Here is a 16,322-nt window from a genome sequence, read left to right as displayed (position 1 = left end):
GTAACAAATTTAGTTTTGTGTTGTTAATCAAGTAAGAACATTTAAACCAATGAATTAAAAATCATTTATTAAAACATCCCTCCAATGGAATCAGACTGTGACTGCGTCATAACAAAACATGCTGCAATACAGGTTTACAACAATCCTGACTATGAAACACAGAAGGGAAGAGGGCCGTTAGCTCCATGAGATCTTTCAGTGACTTATGGTGTCAAGCAAGGAAAATCAGCCACATGAAAGTAAGTTGGGTGAGCACCTTAACCAACAGCTCACAACTAAGAAACCAGAAAAGAGAAAAGGGGGAACAGGATGTCAGGATCATAAAATAAATGATATTTACAAAAGAATATCAGTAGATTTTCAAACCAGTCTTAAAAGATAAAGCTGCTCTCACAGTTCTACCTTGGGATGACGTACGGTCTTACCCTGCCAAACAGAGTTTTAAAAGCCACAGCGATTTCCTGGCGCTGAGCATTACTGCGGGATGTCAACAGAGTCAGGATGCTCTCCTCATCCGTGCCTGCAATCACATTTGAACCAGTACACCACGGCTCCCGTGCCCCCTCTCTCAAAACCCTTTGTAACCAGGTCCCCAGTCACTTCAATTCCTTGCCTCATAAAAAATATTTTATTAAACCATTTATTAAAATGCAAAATTTACAATATGAAAATGTTACTATTTCCAACAATGCATACTACCCCGAAACATGATAAAGTAGATGCAAAAATTCTTCTCACTTTTTAAAAACTAATGCACCTACTTTTTTCTTGAAACAAAAGTTATTCAAATAACACTTCTTCACAAGACATAATGTGTTGGGAGTTACAGGATATTGAGAAAGGAGAAAAGATACAGACCCTGGTTTCAAGTTACAAACAATGTAGGGAAAAAAAAATACAAAAATACAAATAATCGCAAGCTAAGGTAGAATGTGACAAGGACCTTAGGAGAGGTCCAGGTGTTACACGGGGGTTCAGAGGAGAGGAGGTTCCCTAAGCTGATAAGTAGTAGAAGACAGTTTTGGGAAAAGCTTCTTGGAAAAGGTAAATCCCACCCAAAAGAGTCTTAAAGGATGAAAAGATTTTGACAGGCTTTTGACAGTGATACAAAGAAGGGAAACTGGCTTTTAGAATTCAGGAAAAGCTCAGCAGTAGGAAGATGCAGGTCTTTCCTCATCACCGGAGAGCAGCTGGGTCAGGGGACACACCAGGCGGTGATGTGAGCTGGCGAGAAAGTGGGCTGGAACGCCAGGGAAGGCCGTGCAAGGCCAGAAGGCCTGCACGTGGCCCTGCTATAGCAGGAGACCTCACGAGACGTTCAGAACGCAGAGCGCTGGGGTCAGAGCAGCAAGATTGAGAAAGATGGAGCCGTTCACACGGACATTAGTGTAGGAGGAGCCTGAGGCGGGGAGCAGTTATCTGCGGGAATTCCCATGGTGAGAGGTTTCCAAAAGGGCCAAAAAAAAAAAAAGGGGAAAAAAAAAAACAGCAAAAGAGAAGACAGTGGGATGTAAGACACTTACAGAATCAGATATCTGATCAGACACTGAGAGCAAAAGGCTACATATCTCATCACCCTCAGATATGTCTGCTTGTCTACTCAATCAGCTACTGTGCAGGTAAAGCTGAAAAGCTAAAAAAATTAAGAGGCTGAATTTAACTCCTGTCCGGTTCTACAGACTGAATACTGATGGTTAGTCATTATTTTTGTCATCTCAATTACCTATTCCTTCTATGTACATTCAGCTCAAAATATTCTAAACTTAGTCTTACTGTAAAACAAGACTTTTTGTTCAGAAAAACAAGTGTCACATTTTTTTTTAGAACAAAAAGAAGGCTGAATTTACCCAGGCCTTTCATGGCCTTCCGGAGAGTTTCTGCATCAGCCCGCTCATCGAATCCAGGGAAGTCAGTCACGGTGCCTCTGAGAACCTGGCTCGGGAACATTTTTTATTATTAACGGCATGACTAAGACCACAAACAGCATAAATTTCCTCTATATCATGTTCAGACTTTACATTAATTTAGTAAGATACATAGCTTCATTTGAAATGGGAAATACACCATTACAACGTGGATCAGCAGTGCACAGATTCAGTGCACAGACTCAGCACACGCGCTCTCCGGGCCCACCTGCACTCCCAGGAGTGGGAAGGCTGGTGTCCTGCCTGCAGGCACCGCCCCAGTGAGCAAGCCTCACCAGCATGTTCACGGAGGGCGCTTCCTTCCAGGCTTGTTTCCCATTCAGTCTCTCATCACTTTGATCTGCATGCATGCTCAGCTTGTATTAGAATTTGATGCCTTACCCTAAACACTCAACTCTAAGCGATGCTTTTAATACATCTAGTCCTATCTCTTAGGGATTTGAAGGTTCGGCAAAACCTGAAAAGATACTCAGTTGCTCATGTGCCCGAAGAATACAAATTTCTGAATTTAGAGTTGTATAAAGATATATTAGAATTATCAGAATATTCTATTTATAAAATTTACTATTTTATCATATATAGTACTTTTAATCATCCCAGTATTTTAATATTTTAAAAAATGTTTATATCATTAGATCTTTAGAATCCAAAGGCTTTACTAATCCTGAGCCATAAATTTTTATCTTGTGATAAAAGGAGGCTCCCAGGATTTATTTTTACTAATAAATGTTCCTGAAGTACCTCACAACTCCTGGCAAGGTTCCATCTAAAACTGAGAAATAAACAGTTACAAGGAATGGAGGTTGAGAATGCCTGTCTGGTTTATAATCACTTGTGTTTTATTATGAAGGCATGGAAGCGCAATCTCCTACAAGGAAAAAAATTCTCTTCTACCTTAACATCCAATTGCTGCATTTTCCAACAATATCATAACACCAACCAATGAAACAAACAAAAAAAAGAGCACTATCCTTGGGGAAGAACTTCCATGGGACACAGCACCAGAGGTCAGCTCAGTGACCTCTCTTCAGTGGAATGAATTACACCTTCTGAAGTAGCACTTGAGATTCAGGAGACAGATTCTCTCCTTGACCAAACTTTAGACAGAAACCTCAGAGCCTTCTTTTTGACAAGTCCAGGTGCACAAGTCCAGCCTGCCAAGCCCAGTTGCACAAGAATCTTGCTGAGTCAGTTTACAGAGAATGCCCCCAATACTTAGTAACTATTCAAGTTCCTCCTCTTCCATCTTTGACGAATGAATCTGTGGACTGCCTTTAGCACGAATCCTATTCAGTTCAGTTCAGTCGCTCAGTCGTGTCCGACTCTTTGCGACCCCATGAATCGCAGCACACCAGGCTCCCTGTCCATCACCAACTCCCGGAGTTCACTCAGAGTCGCGTCCATCAAGTCCGTGATGCCATCCAGCCATCTCATCCTCTGTCGTCCCCTTCTCCTCCTGCCCTCAATCCCTCCCAGCATCAGTCTTTTCCAATGAGTCAACTCTTCGTATGAGGTGGCCAATGTACTGGAGTTTCAGCTTTAGCATCATTCCTTCCAAAGAACACTCAGGACTGATCTCCTTTAGAATGGTCTGGTTGGATCTCCTTGCAGTCCAAGGGACTCTCAACAGTCTTTTCCAACACCACAGTTCAAAAGCATCAATTCTTCGGCACTCAGCTTTCTTCACAGTCCAACTCCCACATCCATACATGACCACAGGAAAAACCATAGCCTTGACTAGACGGACCTTAGTTGGCAAAGTAATGTCTCTGCTTTTCAATATGCTATCTAGGTTGGTCATAACTTTTCTTCCAAGGAGTAAGTGTCTTTTAATTTAATCCTATTAGGCCAGTTCAAAAAGAACCTCTCTGCCCTTGATGTCTCCTCTCAGTAACTCCCCACCCACGGGTGCCTTCAGTCTGCTCAATGGTTATACATCCCCAGCTGCCTTTGCTCCATTTGCACTTGAACCCAATCTCTTCTACTGAAATAGTCATGACCCTTACTGCAATAGTCTTGAAATTCTTCCTTACATTTTAACAACTGTGAGAATAAATTTTTAACAGTAGTTTTCTCTCATTCAAAGAAAAAAGAAAGATTCTTCTTTCCTCTAAACAGAGTTAGCCTTGAGAGAACCTACAGGAAGACCTTAGTGCTATAAACATGTGGCCAAAAGTATATAATCCCAGGGAAGAGATGTTTCCCAGTTTGATCTCCCAACCCAGACTGACTGGCAGCAACTTTCATCCCCACCCCTACCCTCTCCTCACAGGTGGAAGACAATAATTTGTGGACCTGGCTTGACCACGTAGGGATGAGAAAACTCCCCTGCCCACCCTGGAGGAGGAGCTGATGATGGAAACATGATGTCTACTCAAGGAAGACAAAGAAGTCTTCTCCCTCTCCCCACTCTTCCTTTGATTATAAAACTGCAGCCCAGTAAATTCTCGGCATAGCATTTCTCCATCCACTTGTAAGCTTCACAAGCGTCCTATTCTAATAAATCACTTATCTATCACTTTACCTGTCACTGAATTCTCTTCTGCACTGAGACATAAAGGACTATGGTACCTGAGTTCTTCAGACCCCATAAACGACACACGATACTTTCTTCCCAGGATACCTTGCCCTACGTATCTCTTTATCTGGCTGTTCCTGAGTTGTATCCTTTTATAATCAACCAGTGATCTAGTAAGTAAAATGTTTCTCTGACTTCTATCAGCCAATGATGCAATCACTGGAAACTCCAATCAGTCAGTCGGAAGCACAGGTGACAGTCCGGACTTGCAACTAGCATCTGAAATGGCTGGATACCGGAGGCTTCAAATGGTTCAACGTAATTAAAACAAGAACATTAGGTTGGGAGAAAAACTGGTAAGATCTGAGGAAACGGCCCTCCAAAATTAGCATGGGTTAGGAAAGTTACTTCTCTCAAGTCCAACTGCAATTTCTGTTTAGTAAGACCACTTCAAATCAGTGAGAAAGATACCATCAATATCATCACAAAAACGAATAAATGCCATGGGTTTTCTCAGTGTGAGAACTTGAATGACTTAGTTCACCTGTCTGCTTATTTATTCATTCAAAACCATTTTCTGAATGGCTTCCTCATGCCACTCATCACTAGGAAAAAGTCATGATCCCCTAAGAGAAAATGACAGACATGTAAATAATCAAGTGCAATAGAGTATATTCACACAGAAGTTCCATCAGGGTGATGTGAGCACACAAAGGAGGGACTAAGATGGGAAAAGTGGGAAGAAAAGAAATCACAAAACCTTCCCCATAGCAAGAGACAGCTAAGGAGTTTGGGATAGACGTGTGCACGTTGCTATATTTAAAACGGACCACCTACTATATAGCACAGCGAACTCTGCTCAATTTTATGTGGCAGCCTGGATGGGAGGGAAATTTGGGGGAGAATAGATACATGTATATGTATGGCTGAGCCCCTTCACTGTTCACCTGAAATTATCACAACATTCTTAATTGGCTATATACCAATATAAAATAGAAAGTTTGAAATGTGCCAAAAATAAAAGAAAAACTTCCCCCCAGCATCTGAAGAGATGCCTGTGATTTTGCCAGGCAGGCTCAGGAAAACAGCGAAGGACAGGCAGGTATTTCAAGGGGTATACAGATGTGAGAGAAGGAACCAGCGTGGTACTTTGGACAAGGGGTTAAGCATTTCAACAGCCTGGAACAAGCAGGAAGACTGGAGAGAAACACAAAGAAGGGAAAGGATGTCATCACAGAAGGAAAAGGAAGGCTGGAAGCCACAAAGCCAGACTTCCCCGGTCAGCAAGGGAAGCCCCTGGAGGGCATTTCAGCAACAGGGAAGAACAAAGTTGACTCCATAGCGGGGAGAACAGGACAGAACTGTGCATGAGTGGAGACAGAAGGACTGGCTTAAAAATGACCAAACAGAATAAGCCTAAAACAGACCTGATCAAAGTCAGGAGCAGGAGAAATGGAAAGGCTACAGCAGCTGGGCCGGGGCCAAGGCAGAAAGAAGCCATTCAGGATGACTTGCTTTTTGGAAAGGGAAGAGGATGGCTGGTTCTGCCTTTCTCCACAAACTGAACCAAGAGCAGGCTTGTCAGTTCCTGGGGCACAGCAGCGGTAACTGGAGCTGTGCATGGCTCCTGTCACCAGAGACAATACTAATGGAATGGAAAGAAGAGCCAGAGGAGAAGGGAAAGTCATCGACGATCAGAAGAGCAGATAATATCGGCGAGAGCGGCAATGAGCTCAGAGCTTCACGAGGCCCTCTCAGTGAAACCCCATTTCACGTATGAAGAAACACGCTGGCTTAGAAGGGTTTGGCAGGTCACTCAAGTGACTGGCTGCAAACAAGCAGCAGAGCTGGGACAGAACAGAGGCCGTGGGACTGTGGGCTCTTAACTAGGATGCTACTCAGCCTCCCAAAGGCAGAAAGATAAAATCCAAAGAAGGTGATGGAACAGAAGCCAAAGCAAGGAAAGGGAGAAAAGTGCGCAAACAGGGCATGAGCCACGTGAGAGAAAAGGTGGGAAAGGGTCCACCGGGCCTGGCAACCAGGAGGTCTCTGGTGGTGGCGAAAGTCTGGCTGAAGGACACCTACCACTGAACTGAGAGGCAGAGCATCTCTGTGAACTCCCATCCCACAAACAGGTGGGGTTTTATAGATATATATATTTTTTTTAAAACACACTTTAAAAAACACTTTATCCAGTTTACAGGCTCTGAAGAAGCTGCCAGTAACAAGAGAAGTTAAAAATAGGGAAGAGATTAAGAACAGGAGACAGGAGGGGTTTGCCTTAGAAAAGAGAGACATTTGACCCCTGATCCTGAAGAAAACGAGGTGAAGAATGGAAAAAAAAGACAGGGGTATCTCCTCACGTCTTAGCACTGTGAAGAAGTAACGGCTGAGAGTCTTCTAGAAACTGGGGAACACTCTTACTACATTCCACTTGATCAGTCATCGTGAAAGCTTGCAAAGCCATGCAGCAGCATTAAGGGGCCAGCTGTGAATCACAGGACATGAGTCACACAGACAGAACCCTTGCTTGGACAGCCGTTTCCAGCTCCACCCCCACCCTCGCCCACACCAAACCGTCTATGTTGGGCCAACGGGACTCTGAGTGACTCATAGAGGGCTTACCCTGCTTCCTCGCATCGCGCTAGCCTCAAGTTCCACACGCACACCTTCCCCAGATGAATTCCAAGGGTAAGCGGCCACTGTTTCCTGTACCAGTCCTCAGTTCACCTCATTTACCCTGATTCTCTGCCACCAGTGCCATAACCAAGGGAACTATCATATATGCTTAGCCAACAGGTGGCCAAAACATGTAATCCCCTCTGCTAACTCTCAACTTCAAAATTACCCATTCTTCTAGGTCTATAATTTTGTGGGCTTTGTTTGTTTGTTTGCTCTAATTGAAAAAGTTCTTTACCTTCAAAGAGTAGGTATGCAAAATAAAATGAATAAAATTAAACCAAAACACAAGTGGAGGGCTGCTTTTCTAGAATTTACGACACAAGAAAATAATACAGAAATACCCCTTCAAATTTAAAGATGAGAAAACATTCAGCTGGGTCTGGAACATTTTAAACTGAAGGCACAGAGAACTAAACTCTCTTCAGGTCTGTCATCTAGTTCTATGAAATCAATACCTGAACACCTACCAATCATTCCACATAGTATTAATTGAGCCAGAAATCATTAAGCAAAGCCATGTAGCTGAGCAGCTGTACAGTGGGTTTTAAGTACGGTTCTTCTGAGGCTCAGGTTTGGCAGAAAGCCTGCTGGAGGCCACCAAGAAAGGGGCAAAGGGGGGAAGGCCAAGGGCAGTCCTGCCTTTCCTCTCCAGTCAGAGCAGCTTAGGGCTCATCTAACAGACAAAGTACAGGCCCATTAATATCTCCTGTGATAATGGGACTCAGAGATCAGCAGAGGAAAAAAAAATGGAAAATTACTGTACTGGGAAGGAAATGAGATAAGCAAGAAAAGGGAAAAGCCGCGGCAGCATGATCATGATTTGAGACACAAAGTAAATTAATATTAGAAAAAAGCAGAATCTCCAAGAGTAGTGAGAGACACAGGACAAACACCTATCACGAGGGCTCAGAAACTAGATAACTTACCTTCCCCATTGCGCAATGCCATCAAAACCGGTAAAAACTACAATTCAAAGTCGCAAATTCAAACTATCGCTATTGTTAAGTTTCACGTAGCTTCCTTTCCCTTTCATGGTCTTTTTTGGTTCCTTCCATTTTGTCTAGTTTTGCAACTACCTTTGACCTTTAAATGTTAGGTGTAAGTAAAAAAAGCATCTCTATAAAGTAGTTTACACTCAGCGGTAAAGAATCTGCCTGCAATGGAAGAGATGCAGGTTTGATACCTGGGTTGGGAAGATCCCTGAGGCGGGCATGACAACCCACCCCAGTATTCTTGCCTGGATAAGCCCATGGACAGAAGAGCTGGCGGGCTACAGTCGATAGGACTGCCAAGAGTCAGGCACGACTGAAGCAACTGGGCCCGCATGCACACACAGTAGAAGAAAAGGTTTAGTAACTTAATAAAGATTTTTGTCAATATAAGTTAGACTTCTGTTACATTTCTTTAATGCACCTATGGCTACCTTGCTAATTATAAGAATGCCTTCCCTTGGCAAATACTAATAAAATGGAAAGTTTAACTGTCTATGAATAATGGTGATACTTTTGAATCAGTTAAGTGGGCAAATTCATTAACCTCTGATGAAGGGGATATTGTATCTAGTTGTTCAACGGGCCATTTTGCACACAGCACATGAATACCTATTTTACTAACCAATTCATTCTCACCAAAGCTTCAGAAAATAATCAAGTTTATAGATTTCTCATATTAGACAAGAGTGTACATGGATTCACAACTTCCTTTTGCAATGAAACAAGAGACAGAATGAACATGGCTGGTCCTACACAGAGGTAGAAAATAAGCTTCAAATCTTTAGTTTCAAGAAGAGATAAATAATACATAACAAAGGGATGACCTACAGAGATGAAACATTATAGTCCATGGAATTCTCCAGGCCAGAATACTGAGTGGGTATTTTTTCTCTTCTCCAGGGGATCTTCCCAACCCAGGTCTCCCACACTGCAGGAGGGATTCTCTACCAGCTGAGCCACAAGGGAAGCCCAAAAATACTGGAGTGGGTAGCCTATCCGTTCTCCAGCAGAGCTTCCTGACTCAGGAATCGAACCAGGGTCTCCTGCACTGCAGGCAGATTCTTGACCACCTGAGCTATCAGGGAAGCCCTTATACATAAACAAACGGATGACCTATAGAGATGAAAGAGGGTAAAATCATATACACCCGCTACACAACCAAAATGTTTTATAAAGAACTCAAGGTCAACAAATCTACGAACTGTTTTTCTCTCATCTCAAACCTGCATTCGTTTCTCAAAAGAAAAACACAATCTACCATTTCATCAAGCAAGCCACTCATCTTGAAGGGTGGTGGCCCTCCACTAACCCCCATTCATTCATGCATCCAATTTGCCCACTCTCTCCTACAGTCCCCTCCTACCCAAAGTCCCAACTACCGCCTAGGTTAAGATCTTAAAATTTCACAGTGGTTACAGCAACAGATTCCTAAGTGGCCGTCCAGCTTCCCCTTCCCTCCGCAACTCCCACACCACCATCCGGGCATGACCCGGGGGCCATGCAACTCCCACACCACCATCCGGGCATGACCCGGGGGCCATCTTCGGTAAAGAAACCTGACCGTGGCCCAGCCCAGCCTCTGACTATACGGTAGCCCCCCATTCCCTACAGAATGGCCCGTGTTAACTCTGGCTCCTGGACAGCCTCTCCAGCACCCTTTCCCAAGGCAGGCTCCATCACCCCACCTGCCTGCTCCTTCAATCCAGCAGAGCCAGACTGCCTGAAGCGCTGGGCCCTGCCTCCCAAACTCCTCTACAGCCCTGAGCGTCAGCTTTTGCTCTCACTGCCTCAAGGTATCATGCCTTTCCTCTTTTGTCCCCTATGACTAACACCAGCTAAGGAACCTCCATTTCCTCTTCTGTGAAACAGAAACAGTAACACTTATTTCCAAAACTGTACAGTAAGCACCAAACACAAAGCACAGTGGCAACTTTGTATCAATGGAAATCTCAGTTCCATTCTCCTCTTTATATCCCGCCTCTAAGAATACTGACACAGAGGAGGAATTCAAAAGCTTCAAATGTTCACAAACACATACGTGAATGGCAAAGTAAAGAGAACAGTTAGGAACTGGAGTCCAAAGAAAACGACGACACCGACTGGAACATGCACTCCTTTCAAATAATCAACTGCTTACAGATTTACATATTCTACAAACCAATAGACATGTCCATAAAACACAAAGCAAAGGTGTTAGGAGCACTAATTTTTGTTTAAAAAAAATCAACTGATATATTTGTGAAGTTTTAGAAAGGGATATAGGTTATATGAATAAATTTTATTTCAGAACTAGACCTCTAACTTGCCACCTGTGTCAAACGGACACTAGTTCAAGATAAGAGAATTAGGTTTACTGAACAACAAATTGCTTTGCCAACAAAGGTCGATATAGTCAAGCTATGATTTTTCCAGTGGTCATGTATGGATGTGAGAGTTGGACCATAAAGAAGGCTGAGTGCTGAAGAAGTGCTGCTTTTGAACTGAGGTGCTGCAGAAGACTCTTGAGAGTCCCTTGGACTGCAAGGAGATCAAACCGGTCCATCCTAAAGGAGATCAACTCTGAATATTCACTGGAAGGACTGATATGGAAGCTGACGCTCCAATACTTGGGCCACCTGATGTGAAGAGCTGACTCAATTGGAAAAGACCTTGATGCTGGGAAAGGCTGAGGGCAGGAGAAGGGGACAACAGAGGATGAGATGGTTGGATGGCATCACCAACTCAACGGACATGAGTTTGACCAAACTCCAGTAAATAGTGAAGGACAAGGAGGCCTGGCATGCTGCAGTCCATAGGGTCACAAAGAGTTGGACATAACTTAGCAACTGAACAACAAAAATGAATTGCTTAGTGGCTTGCAAAGCTGTCAAACAGCTTGGGATCGAGTTCTTTCTCAGCATCCAAAATGAAGGAATTAGCAACTGAGAGAGACTAACCCAAAGCAGCAGACGCTATGGGTAAAAGGTAAGCTAACCTAAGAACGACCAAGGGAGTAACTACAGAGAGATTTGACCTTAAAGTGAATGGCATGAAAAAAGGCACTCAAAGTCCAGCCAACTCCTCTGGAATGAAGGTCATTTCAAATTTCTCCATTTCCAGTGATACTGCTTGCTCTGCACAGGACCTTTGTCAACTGTCATTGGGCAAAGATGTCAAGCAAACTAAAACAATTTCTTATTCAAATCCTGGAGAGTTTAAACATGAATCAGGCTGATAACTATGATGTTCATGAAGCTTCTAGCCAAAAATTATGCAGCCTCCTTTTGCTTCATGACATTCCTGATGCCCTGAAAATATTAACTCTTTGTAAACAACACTATAAATAAAACTAAGTTTAGACAGTCAGAAATCTAACTTTTTAAAGTTTCATTATCTTAAAAGATAGCTAAATGACATAAAAACCTTAAGTTGAATTAAAATGTATTATATGGATCATTTGTCTATGAAACAGAGCCAACTCTTGATTTTCCAAACCAAAGAACACAGAAGTACACAATGTACTTTTAAGTACTTAAATAAATTAGACTATCTATGAAGTAATTTGGTTCTAGCTAAATACTGAGATTTAAAAAAAACTTGTGTAAGCAAGTAAAGCCAGAGGAGAAAAACAGGTCAGGACTCTATTTAAGAAATCCAACCCAAAATATTGCATATCAGATTAAAGAGATGACCCTAAAACATAATGAAAAATTCACTTTTATAATCAGAAGTTAATTGTTGAGAGGAAAAAAGGTGAGAAAAGATTCAAAAATATTTACTATATATAGTAATTCAGGCAATTTTAACAGCTCTTTGGTTATTCCTTAGTAAATATCTTCAACCAGCTTGTATCCAAAGTTAACATAATAGATTATGTGACTGATCCAATAACCATAATAATTTATTATTCATTTGGCACTTTATGTGAAAATAACATGAATGCTGTGGTTTCAAACCATATAAAAATAAAACCATCCAAATGAATAGTTTCAAACATAAAAAAGAACAAGTAAATATTACCCAGGTATTGTTTACACACAGGCACATTTGTAATTTATATTCTTCTTGTATGTCATGAGTAGTTTACAGTTAACCGGTGTGCTCTCTTTGAGAAAAACTGGGAAGCTTCAGGTTAGACCACTTCTCTCCCATAACAGTTAAATGGCTGAATCTCACATATTTCAATACTAACAGACAAGGATTAGGACCAGAAAGAGGTCAGAGCTCAAGTAGTAGCTGCCCCACAAACGCCTCTAACTCCACACGCATTTATCTAACATCATGTCACTTTTTAAAAATTTTATTTTTTAATTGAAGGATAATTGCTTTTTGTTGTTTTCTGTCAAACCTCAACATGAATCAGCCATAGGTATACATACGCTCTGTATCAGCCCACCCCCTAGGTTGATATAGAGCCATACAGCAATTCCCATTGGCTGCCTATTTTACACACGGTAATGTAAGCTTCCATGACCATCTCCACACATCTTACCCTCCCCTCCCCTCTCCCTGTGTCCACAGCTCTATTCTCTATGTCTGCGTCTCCACAGCTGCTCTGCAAATAAACTCATCAGCCATCTTTCCAGACTCCATATATATGCATTAGCATGCAATATTTATCTTTCTCTTTCTGACTTACTTCACTCTGTATAATAAGCTTTAGGTTCATCCACCTCATCAGAACTGATTCAAATGTGTTCCTTTTCATGGCTGAGTAGAATTCCACTGTGTATAAATCATGTCACTTTTTAAGGAGTTTCCAACATTTGCTAGAGCTCTGTCTCGCTACACTGACATCATTAGGGTAAAATTTAACTAAAAAGCGGGCATTGATATGAATTATAGTTATTAATATAAATATGCACAAGAGTATAAAATATCCCTAGTATTTGTTTACATAAAAAAGGAAACTCCAGGGTATCTGTCAAAGATTCATCAATACTACCTGTCAAAGATCTATCAATACTGTTTTTCTTAATAAAACAGTCATGACATTCATCTATGTAGGTGATAACTGATTCCTGGGTATCTGCTGTTATCTGCAGGTGGTCTCAATATTAAGTGAAAAGAGAAAACCATTGGTATGGAAGATTTAGTTCATATTTTCATTTTTCAGTAAGTAAGAGACACTCACATTTAACAATACGTTTTAAATTGCCAGAATGTGCACTTCTTCAAGCCAGGCATGATTGCATTACTCTACAGATGGCCACAGTGTGGAGGCCTTTGGTTCCCACACCACACATCAACGATGGAACTACCATGGAAACTGTCTGAAACCTAACACTGAAGTGCTTCAGCTTTCCTACAATTACATCAGAGCCCAAAGGAAACTTTAGACAGTTAAAGTGCAATTCCATAATGTGGGCATTCTGCACACCATCAAATGTTAAGTACAAAGCCAACAAAACTCCCATCTTAATATTAAATATTTTAACAAACTATTTCACTTCCATGGTTTCCAAGGATAATAACAGTTACTGTAAAATTCAACACTGTATTTCTTAATATTACTTGTAACTTTTATGATAACTAAAAACTGACTTGGCTAGAAAACAGTCCTGGTTATACTGTAATAGAGATCACATACAAAATTCTATAATACAAGTCACCAATCTCCATATACAAAGGCTTTTACATTATTTTTAATTAATGTAATTACATTAATTTTCTTTTAAATTATTAATATCCACATTTGGAAAAAATGTGTTCATTTATGCTATTTTGGGTAAGGAGTCTACATAATTAAAGGAATTGATTGGAAAACTTCAGGAATCACTGGGTAAACTTACAAAAGAGATAAGAGAAACAGCCGAATGAGCTAGAATAAAGAGAATTATTCTCTGATGCTTGCGAAATCATCATTTACATCGACACCAGCATATCAAGATAGGAAAAATAATTCTCAGCGAAGTTAATCCCATATAAATGTATCCTTTATACAGTTAAGAATCTAAACCAAAGTTTCCACTTGAAGTAATATGAGAATTGGTTTAGCTGTAATTCTTAAGTGCAAAAGAGGAAGTAAAAATGGAAGTACTGTACAAATTTAATAAAATTACCAACTTCTCTTAATCCTCCCATTTTCTCTTGGAGAAGACTATAAAACCTTTTTCAATTTTGGTAAGTCGATCTGATTTTTTTTTTTTTTAAGTGAACTATACATGAAAGAGGGCATTGTTTGAGCAGTTTAAACACTTGTTTAAATAAAAGTTTCTGGACTCTAACAAGCCAGTTAGATCGATGAGCTCTTTGAAATTAGTTTCCGGGTGGAGCTGTCTTGCTGCTGCTGCTAAGTCACTTCAGTCGTGTCCGACTCTGTGCGACCCCATAGACGGCAGCCCACCAGGCTCCCCTGTCCCTGGGATTCTCCAGGCAAAAACACTGGAGTGGGTTAAGTACCGATTTTTTTATTCACTGTTGAAGACGGTATGACACAGTCAACTGTTACAGAGTTCGACATAATTTAGACGACTTTCTCTTCCCTACACTTTTGATAAATATATGCACAGCAAAGAAAGTAACATTATTAGGTAATCAAATTCTGAAACAGTCCCAAGGCAGATTCAATTCAGAACTCGTTGCACGAGTTACTTAGGAAAAGCAGCTCTTTGGTTTAATCTTTTGGCATGGGGCCGGGTGGAATCAGTTCCTTTGGGTGAGGCTAGGTTGAGCAATAGGAAAAATCTCCACTACAACTCTACTAGAAAAAGCCAACGCCCACCCTTAATATTAAAGTACAAAAAAGTTACAGAAAATAAAGTCAAAAGAAAAAAGAAATGCGTTCGCATCACATGACCAGTGAATTGCATTTGCTTTGGTTCTAACTTCAGCAACTCTGGGCTTTCTGAAAGGCTCCCTTTCACACATTTACTCACGAAAAAAAAAGCGCACAAAATCCGGCCACGTCACCGACTGCTGCGCCCTCGGGCTGCAGCGCCGGGTGGGAGCAGGTTCCGGTGGACTTTCCCCAGGCAGGGGAGCAAAGGGGGAACGAAACAGGAATAGGAGATTTCCCGCAGGCAGATTCAGTTTACTCTTAAACTCTTCTGACTTTCCAACAAATTCTGGAACTCCTGAGCAGTTTACAAAGCTGGTAAATCCGAGCGCTGCGCGGGGGCGCACCGCCTTACCTGTGCCATGGCGCCTGCCCAGGTCAGGAGAAGGTGAGCGACACAGGACTGCAACAGAAGAAGACCGCGGCTTCAGCGGACCAGACACCTCCCCGAGGCGCCCAGACAACCCCCGGCGCCCGTCCTCCCCGCAACCGGAGACCGCTGTCCGCCCAGCGGCCGCGCGCGCCCGGCGCCCCCGCTCCCTCTGCGGGCGTTGCGAGCGCTCACTCACCCAGACCCAAACTGCGGGGAACGCGGCGGGGCGCGCAGAGCCGGCAAGGGAGAGCGCAGGACGCCGCGGCAGCTGCTTACGGGCTGCTCCAGGCAACGGAAACACCGCGGCTCGTCCGGCCCCGCCCGGCCCGGCCCGGCCCGGCGCTCCCCGCTCCGCCCCTGCGCGCCCGCGACCGCCTCAGGCCTCAGTGCGCCTGCGTGGGGCGCGGCTGCTCCCTGTCCTCGCAGCCCGGGTGGAGCCCGGCCGCCGCCGCTTTGGAAGCCAGAGGGGCCTCGGCTCCGCAGGGCACCGGGGAAAGTCTGGCCTTCGGGCTGCGAGGAGGCCGTCGGGAACAGTGCAGGACTCCGACTTTGGCGTGAGGGATGTTCCTCCGCTCCGTGGCCGCAGGAACGTGGGCCTCACCCAGTGTTCGGGCGTCACGGTGCAGGCGCATCTTTTTGGAAGACCGGACCGTCACTGTCGTCTAGGAGAGCGCGTCTTGTGACCAGGCTCTAAAATTCCCAAGTTTATTTTTGTTTAAAAAAAAGAGAAAGTGTCACTGCTTGCTTGTTATATAGCCATGTCTTTTCTTTGGTGTCTTACTTGGAAAATTTCAAAACCTTTGTCACGGGAGTGTGTGTTCCTCGGTTCTTTGTCTCGTCACAACAAAGATTTGGAGTGACGGACATTAAAGCCCCGTAGGGGTGTCAGATATGCAGATGATACCACCCTTATAGCAGAAAGTGAAGAGGAGCTAAAAAGCCTCTTGATGAAAAAGTTGGCTTAAAGCTCAACATTCAGAAAACGAAGATCATGGCATCTGGTCCCATCACTTCATGGGAAATAGATGGGGAAACAGTAGAAACAGTGTCAGACTGTATTTTGGGGGGCTCCAAA

General features: G+C 42.9%; 1 protein-coding gene across 1 annotated transcript in view; it reads right to left on the bottom strand.

The window, feature by feature from the left end:
- The window catches only part of ANXA5 (annexin A5), a 32,779-nt gene extending 16,921 nt beyond the window's left edge, over positions 1-15,858 (bottom strand). Inside the window, exons 1-4 of the mRNA XM_040237373.1 lie at positions 15,444-15,858; positions 15,230-15,277; positions 1,848-1,932; positions 426-520 (exon numbers count right to left, since the gene is read on the bottom strand). Of these exons, the coding sequence (XP_040093307.1) occupies positions 426-520; positions 1,848-1,932; positions 15,230-15,238 (189 nt within the window). The 5' untranslated portion in view covers positions 15,239-15,277; positions 15,444-15,858. The remainder of the gene's footprint in view (positions 1-425; positions 521-1,847; positions 1,933-15,229; positions 15,278-15,443) is intronic.
- Between the last annotated feature and the right edge of the window lie 464 nt (positions 15,859-16,322).

Source organism: Oryx dammah, unplaced genomic scaffold (assembly GCF_014754425.2).
Source record: "Oryx dammah isolate SB20612 unplaced genomic scaffold, SCBI_Odam_1.1 HiC_scaffold_3, whole genome shotgun sequence".
NCBI classification, from domain to species: domain Eukaryota; kingdom Metazoa; phylum Chordata; class Mammalia; order Artiodactyla; family Bovidae; genus Oryx; species Oryx dammah.
The sequence above is the reverse complement of the archived record's forward strand: the minus strand, read 5'-3'. Positions and strand labels throughout refer to the sequence as shown.